Source organism: Octodon degus, unplaced genomic scaffold (genome assembly GCF_000260255.1).
Source record: "Octodon degus isolate 3935 unplaced genomic scaffold, OctDeg1.0 scaffold00194, whole genome shotgun sequence".
Taxonomy (NCBI): domain Eukaryota; kingdom Metazoa; phylum Chordata; class Mammalia; order Rodentia; family Octodontidae; genus Octodon; species Octodon degus.
In genome coordinates this window covers 1,577,813-1,585,576 of record NW_004524770.1, presented here as the reverse complement: position 1 = coordinate 1,585,576, position 7,764 = coordinate 1,577,813, and the positions used below count along the sequence as shown (strand labels likewise).

At 61.3% G+C, this 7,764-nt stretch overlaps 1 protein-coding gene across 4 annotated transcripts in view; it reads left to right on the top strand.

Moving 5' to 3' along the window:
• The first annotated feature begins 374 nt into the window (after nucleotides 1–374).
• Slco4a1 (solute carrier organic anion transporter family member 4A1) overlaps nucleotides 375–7,764 on the top strand; it is a 30,326-nt gene continuing 22,936 nt past the window's right edge. For 2 of the 4 annotated variants that reach the window (XR_002818744.1, XM_004644164.2), the window contains exons 1-2: nucleotides 5,738–6,683; nucleotides 7,548–7,638. Coding sequence is in view for 3 of the 4 variants with exons in the window: in XM_004644164.2 (XP_004644221.1) it covers nucleotides 5,885–6,683; nucleotides 7,548–7,638 (890 nt within the window). In the remaining variant the exon portion in view is untranslated. Of the gene's footprint in view, nucleotides 579–5,734; nucleotides 6,684–7,547; nucleotides 7,639–7,764 lie in introns of those variants that run through there. The other 2 variants (XM_023704321.1, XM_023704322.1) reach the window with 2 other exon arrangements.

Below are 7,764 nucleotides of genomic sequence, written 5' to 3'. Positions count from 1 at the left end.
GCGGAACCGGAGAAGTGGGGCGCGGGTCGGCGGGAGCACGCCGGCGCGCTCGCGGGCTGGCGGCCACCCACGTGCGGCGGAGGCTGCCCGAGTCGCGGCGGAGTCGCGAGCGCAGAAGCTTCTGCGGGAGGCCGGGCTTTGTCCCCGAGGGGAGCGCGGGCGGAAGAGCGTGCACCCGGCGCCTCTGTCGGCCCGCTGGGCTCGTGGCGCCGGGCGGCCTCCTGCTCGGGACGGGTCGGGTTGGCTCCGCGGTCGGCCCCCGGCGCCCGGCACGTTTCCGGCGGGAGACGTTAGGAGCGCTGTAGTTTTCCGCAATAGTGGGGACCAGCGCCGCGGCTCCGCTCTCCGCTCACCGCTCTCTCTGAGGTTTCCCCGCCGGGCAGCCAGGGCACGTGGACTCCGCCGCAGAGAGCACCTGCGTTGTAGCTTCCCCGTGCGGCTCAGTACTCTCAGCCCGGGCGGCAGGAGCTTCTCCTGAGCACGTGGAAGGTGCCGGTTCTGTGCGCGCTGCTTCCGGCACTGCCTCAGCTAACCCTCCCTGGACCTGTTCACGCAGAGGATCAGGCAGGAGCCTCCAGGTCCGCGGTTCCTGATAGCACCGCGGGAGTCCTGCTGGCCACAGACCCATCTAGACTGAGCCCTCCTTCCACTCTTCCCAGGAAGGCACGGGGAGACCCAGCCCTGAGGTCCTAAACGGTGTCCCAGGGCAGCCCCACAGGGAAGGGGGCGGGCGTTTGGTTAGGACAGTCAGTGGCCGTCAGGAAGGCTCCCCAGGAAGCGCGTGGCACAGCCCAGGTTTCCCCATGCTGCTGACTGCGATGAGGGCAGGGGCCGGCTCTTCCTGACTGCCCTGTGGCAGGAACTTGTCCTGCTTGCTTACGCGGCAAGGCCGGCAGGTACTGCCTGGAAAGTTCTTCATGGGCTGCTGCCTTCAGGGTGGCGCACTGGGAGTGGCTCCCGAAGCAGGTACTGGGCAAGTCCCAACCAGATCCCTTGCTACCATCAGAGGGCCAGGGCAGGCACGGTGGGAACGGAGGGCTCACGCCCCTGGTCCCTGGTTCGCACCCCCGGGCCCTGGCTCCCACCCCCGGGCCCTGGCTCGACTGCCAGCACCCTCCTTGGGCTGCAGGACTGTCTCACTTGCATCCTATGGAGTGTTGCGTGTACCTCCAGCAGCCCTGATCTGCAGGTCCCAGGTTGGTTTGACGAATCTGTGTGATTTCATGGTTCTGTGGACTCAAAAACCTGAACTGAGTGAATCCCTGAGCTCTCGCCAGGGTCGACTGTGGTAGGGGGAGATGTGCCCCAGAGGGTCCTTGTTGAGTCTGACACCAGTGGGCAGAGGGGCAGGGAAGCTATGCCAGGAGAACCTGCTCCCTCTGTGGTGGCATCCGACACGTAGGGACAGAAGCCACACAAACACCGTTGCCTAAGCCATGTGACCTCCTGGTTCTCCAGTGTGCCAGAGAGCCGACCCCTTGCTGGACTTTGGAAGGGAGGCTGTGATCGCCGATCCTCAGAGCTCGGGCACTGCAGGGCTCTGCGCCTCTGGCCCAAGATCGGCCTCAGCGGGATCTGGGGAGTGTGAGAGCAGGCTCTGCGCTGGACAGTTGGCAGTAAGTGGCGGGCTCTGCCTTTCAGGCAGGGCGGTGCGCCGGCGGTGGCTCACGGCTCACGGCTCAGGACACCAGGGCTCTGTGTGACTCAGAGGAGCCTGGGGGCCCAGCTGTGTGCAGGAGGAGCCCTGCCACCTGCCTGCCTGCCTGCCTGCCTGCCTGCCTGTGGGACCTGCGACTGTGTCCTGCGGTTGGTGCTGCAGAGGGAGGGGCCGGGGCAGGGCAGCGTGGTCTGCTGGCTCCCCGGTACTGTCCCTGCAGCCTGCTGTCCTCCCGTGCCTGGACCTCTGCCTCCCCAGCACCCCTCCTTCACTTCCCCTGGGTAGCCACAGTGCAGCGCCTCCTTCCTGCCCCTGTTCACAAAATTAGAGTCTTGGGTACTGTTTCTGGTGGGAAGTGGATGCTCTCTCTTCCTTACACAGAGCTACGTCTGACCTCTTTGTTCTGAGACAGGCTCTCAGTAAGTCAGAGTTACCTAGGCTGGGTTTTGACTTACAATCCTCCTGCCTCAGCCTCCCAGAGTGCTGAGATTACAGGCGGATGCCACAATGCCCAGTTGACTGGGTGCTTTTGAAAACCAGGTGCCTTTTGTAAGAGGCACTCAGAGTGGCCAGTAACTGAGAATCAGGTGTCTGGTAGGGCTTGCCGTCACTTGGGGCTTCACTTGGCAGAACCTGAGACCCCATTCCAGGGACTGGGGTTTCTTTGCATCTTCTTCCTATGCCTGCCTGGGCTCTGCCTGGGCACCCCCTTACCCAGCCAGGCTGTACCTGTGTTCAGTGACATTTTCATCTGGCCAGCTGTGGGGTTTCAAGGCAGTGACAACCCTGGCACTGTTCAGTGCTTCCCCACGTGCAAGAAGGCCCATGTCACAACCACACTTTGTACACTTACTCACCAGTGGCCAGGGCTACCAGAGGAGCAGGGGACTCAGGGCAAAGCGTGACACCTTGGCCCACCAATCGGATGAGCTGAGGGCAGGTGTAGGCAGTTGTGAGGGGCTCAGACGTATGAAGCTGAGGGTCGGGGCTAGTGCTGGCCCTACGAGCCTGCATTTCTCACGAACCCCACTGGTGCCCAGATCCTATGTTGAAGGCTGAATTCTTCACCTCATGGCATTGTGCCATGTTGCAGTGGGGAAACTGAGGCTCAGAGAGGCCTGTGATCCACGTGAGAGTGCAAGCACTTGCCTGGGCCAGGGACAGCCTCCACCCAACCTCTCTGCTGCCTGGATCTGCCTTGAAAGGTGGGGAGGGCTTCCCACTCCCCAGAGAGAACTTGATGAGTTTAAGAGGAAGAAATGCCAGCCTCCCAGGGTACACCCCACTCTGCCTGCAGGCTGAGTCAACAAATGCTCCGGGAGGGACCCTGTGCCCGGGATCTCTCCAGATCCTTCCGTGTAGGTCTCCATGCAAAGCAGCTGGCTTCCTAGGCCTCACCTGCATGTGGTCACCAGGCATGCAAACTAGGCCATGCTAGGGGCCATGGTGGCCACCTCAGTCCTGCCCCCGGTGCCTGCTCTGTAAGATGCAAAAGCGCCCTGCAGAACTCACCATTCAGAAAGAATTTAGGAGAGGAGGGAAGAGTCTGGCTCTTCTGGTGTTTGGCTGGGGCTGGGGAAGACCCACAAGGGGGACTGGCTGCATGTGTTTGCCTGTGACCAGTGGCCTCAGCAGTGAGCGGAAAGCATGGCTTTGCCTCCTCCGACTCCTAGCTGGAGTTGGGAGAGAAGAAATGAGACCATGAGTATTCCCCAGATGCCGAGGTCCAAATGGGACCTGGGAACTGGGCCTGTGGGCATTGGGAAACATGGAAGGGGCACCCAGCTCCAGGCCTTTACAGGGACCCAGGCATGAAGAGCAGGCCAGCCCATACAGCACCAATGGTTAAGCTTTGCTTTTGGAAAGCTGTGTGCTTTGTGGATGGTCCCCCTGCTGGAAACCAAGTGATGGGACAGAAGGAAACACATCAGCAGAGAGGACATGCAAATGTGCAGAGCAGGGCCCCTGCTTTCAAAGAACACTGGGCGGCTCCTGCCTCGCACTCAGTGATGTTGGGCTCTGGTGGAGGAGGAGGCAGGGCTGGCTCGATGCTTCCCAGAAGCCATTGCCAGATGCTCTGGGCAGACACAGCAAAGCCAATGCTTGCTGCCCGCAAGATGCAGTGTGGGGGACCAGGAAGGGTGCTGTGGCTTTCGTGGCCTCCTAGGACAACAAGCACAGGCACAGTGTACCTGTGCACACGCATCTGCCCAGGAGCCTGAAGCAGAGTGTTTCAAGGAGCCTGAAGGCAGGAGAGCCTCGGGGAGCGAATTCCCTCAGCCTCTGTCTGTGGCCGGCCAGGCCCTGGGGGCAGGTGCTGCCCGCCCACGCCCAGAGCCACTGCGTGCCCCATCCACGGCTCAGAGGGCGCCAAGTCCAGAAAGCCTCTGTCACACACACCCCTATACCTTGTTCCACTGTCCCCGCAGAGTGTTTTTCTTTTTTCTTTGTCTTTGGCATAGGGGATTAAACCCAGGGCCTTTGCACTGAGCTACGTCTCCAGCACCTACCCCCTTTAACTTTTAATCTCGAGACAGGGTCTCTTGTACTAGCTCAGCTGCCTGCCCAGGGTCCTCCTGCCTCAGCCTGGCGAGTGCTAGCTTTATAAGCTGCATCACCGTGCCCAGGAGCTGAGTGCTAGCTGCTAGTCCCTTCTGGAGTCAGGGCTCAGGTGACACCTTGCTGTCACCTTCTGGGGCTCCTGGGATGGCACTGTGTGACAAGAACGTGTCATCTCCCAGTCCTGGAGGCTGGAAGTCCTGGCTGGAGGTGTCCACAGGGTCAGCTCCGTGCTGCAAGGAAGGGGCTGCCTGCCACATTCCTCCTTCCCAGCATGCCTTAGTCCTGCTTGCCCTTTTAGCAGGACTTACTGGATTAGGCCATCCACTGACCTCGCTTAATCGCCTTTCAAGGCTCATCGCCACACTTCTGAGGTTGTGGGGCAGGCTTGCACACAACTGTTGCAAGGACACGGCTGAGCCCTGAGGGCCAGGTAGGGTGTGCCCGGCGGGGGCGCCATTGCGGAGAGCAGGTGTTCCTGTCATCTCTGCTGCGTGCTTCGCAATGGGCTCACTATGGTGGGAAAGCCTGGTGAGGCCCGAGTGGCTGCCACGCAGGTCTGGGAAGTCTTGGGGCACCCCTGTGTCTCTGAGAATGGGCAACGCCCTCTTTTTATTTATTTATCTTTGTGGTACAGCACTAGGAGTTGAACGCAGGGCCTTCACGCTGAGCTACACTCCCCAGCCCTTTATTTTTTATTTCTGAGACAGGGTCCTCCCTAAGTTGCTAAATTGTCCCGGCTAGACTCGAACTTGAGAGTTCTGGGATTACAGGTGTGCGCCACCGCACCTGGCTAAGTACCACCTGTTCTAAAAATAATGTGGGTGTTTCAGAAGTCCTGCCCAGAGCCAGAAATGCAGCAGTTACTCAACAAGGGCTGGGCTCCTCTGGCAGTAGGGACGGGGACACGGGCCTGCGTCTTCCTGGTAACTGCTTGAGGGCCTGGGTGCAGCTTGGCTTGGCATCTTCAGCCACCTGCCATGGTTGCGAGTGCAGCTTCTGCAGGATGAGGGAGTGCGTGGTATGGGCCGTCGCCAGGTGGCCTCCGGGATTATCTCCCCTTCCTCATCCTCCACAGCCTCCAAACCCTAGAGCGAGATGAGGAGGTTTGCGTGCTAAGTTGGGTTTAAGGAAGACTCAGGTCTGATGTAGGGTGGCAGGAGGCTCCTGCAGGCAGAGCAGAGGCCTCTGGGAAGGGGCCCAGGGCCAGCAGCTCCTGTGGGCTTTGTCCCTCCTCTGTCCCCAGCTGTCTGACCTGTAGTGAGTGGGCTCCGCCCTCACTGCCATTCCCGAAGCCCAGCCACCAAAGAGGTTTCCCTTCTCTTTTTCTGACAAGAGCCTGAGGTCGTGTCTCACCCAGGCTGCTTCAGGGGCACCATGACCTTGGGCCTGGGTCTGGTTTGAGGCCGCTCTAAATTTGGGGAGGGGGCTGTCAGGGATGCCTGCACCAGGAGACCCAGCACTGTACAGGCAGGCTGGCCCTTGGCTAACCCAGCACATGCACGCGGGCATCTTTGCAAGAGCCTTCAGTGTTGGGGGCACACACGGCTTCACTAACCAGAACCTCTTCTCACAGAACAAATAGGGCAGCTGGACTTCTTCTCGGCCGCTGCTGTTGCCAGGCCTGCTCTGCCCCTGCTGCCGGAGGCCTTCCCGCCAGGTCTGGAGATGCCCCAGCACGCGGTAGGGGACAAGCGCTTCACCTCAGTGGCCCAGCTCCTCTCCAGCAGCGCCGTCCCGGCCGCTGAGAATGGGCTGGAGCACGGCCCTCGGGGCAGCAGGGCCTCCCCTTGCTCCGAGCGCGCCGCCGTGCAGAGCCCCCTGGACCCCTGCAGCCAGCCCCTCTGCCAGCGCCAGGCAGAGAAGCACAGCTGCCAGGCGGCTCCCACGGTGCAGTACGTCTCAGCGGGGCCCGAGGACGCCGCGTGCGGCTGGCAGGGCTTTGCGCCCGAGTGCCTGCAGGTCTTCAACACGCCCAAGGGCTTCCTGCTCTTCCTGTGCGCAGCCTCCTTCCTGCAAGGCATGACAGTGAACGGTTTCATCAACACGGTCATCACCTCCATCGAGCGGCGCTACGACCTGCACAGCTACCAGAGCGGGCTCATCGCCAGCTCCTACGACATCGCTGCCTGTCTCTGCCTTACCTTTGTCAGCTACTTTGGGGGCAGCGGACACAAGCCGCGCTGGCTGGGCTGGGGTGTGCTGGTCCTGGGCGCAGGGTCACTGGTGTTTGCACTGCCCCACTTCATCTCTGGCCGCTACGAGGTGGAGAGGGATGAGGAGGTGGGGACGTGCCCAGCCAACCGGAGTACCATGTGTATGGACAGCATCTCGGACCTGGCCCACTACCGGCTGGTCTTCATGCTGGGCCAGTTCCTGCATGGCATGGGCGCCACGCCCCTCTACACGCTGGGCGTTACCTACCTGGATGAGAACGTCAAGTCCAGCTACTCGCCCGTCTACATTGGTGAGTGGAAGGGCTGGGGTGGGGAGAGAGGGCTGAGGGAGAGAGTGGCAGTGACCAGCCCGAGCGGTGCCTGCAGGGAGCTGCATCCCCAGCCCTTCTGTGTGTTCCTGGTGCCCGCACCCGTGAAGGCAGCCAAGTGATGTCACCTGAGCCCCCGAGGAGGGGGAGGTGTGCCACCTTTCTCATGAAGCCCCCAAGGGAAACCCAGCTGACTCCCGCTCACCTCAGGGCCCCAGGGGCAGCGGGGAGGCCCAGTGAGCCAGCGACAGATGGCCGGGTCGAGCCCCACTTCTGCTGTCTCTGGTCACATGGGGTGGCAAATAGAGGGAACTCAGAAGAATGTCTCCTGCTGGGCTGGCCTCACCTTCTTTTCTTTGACCCTCTGGCTGGCCTGGCTGGCCTGGCAGGGTCAGCTCGGAGACACAGAGACAGCTCTTCCAGGCTGGACTTGTAACAATCGCAGCTTCCCTGTTCACCTAGTGGTTGCTGTGCTGGGGACCAAGGGCTCGTGTCCTCCAGCAAGGGGAAGCTGCCTGTCCTGTCCTTCCAAAACCCAGGTGAGGGATGCCGGGGGAGGGTGGGCTGAGGGGTGCAGGGCCTCCTGGCCCTTCACTCTCACCCACTCTCTCCGTGTGAGGCTGTGGAGCTTCGAAGACGCTGCCCTCACCGTGTACACCAGGCTGCATTGACTGAGGCTCTCATGGCCTTCACATGCACATGGCAGAAATTATGAAAAGTTGGTGCCGCCTGGGCCTCAGACAAGGCACAGGCCCTGGGGTGCAGACAGGCATAGAAACACGGGTGCAGAGGCCCTCTCAGGAGGTGACCGTCGGGGGGGTGACAGCCGTTCTGCTTGCCTTCCAGCCATCTTTTACACTGCAGCCATCCTGGGCCCTGCTGCCGGGTACCTGATTGGAGGCACCATGCTGAATGTCTACGTGGAAGTGGGTCAACGGTGAGTGACCTGGGTGTCGTCCTACCTGTCTCAGGGGTCTGAGGGTCCCATGGGTCCCTAAAAGGTGTTTCTGACACAGCAGAGTCCTCGGTGCAAGGAACGGGTTCATGGCTCGGCTGAGCAGGA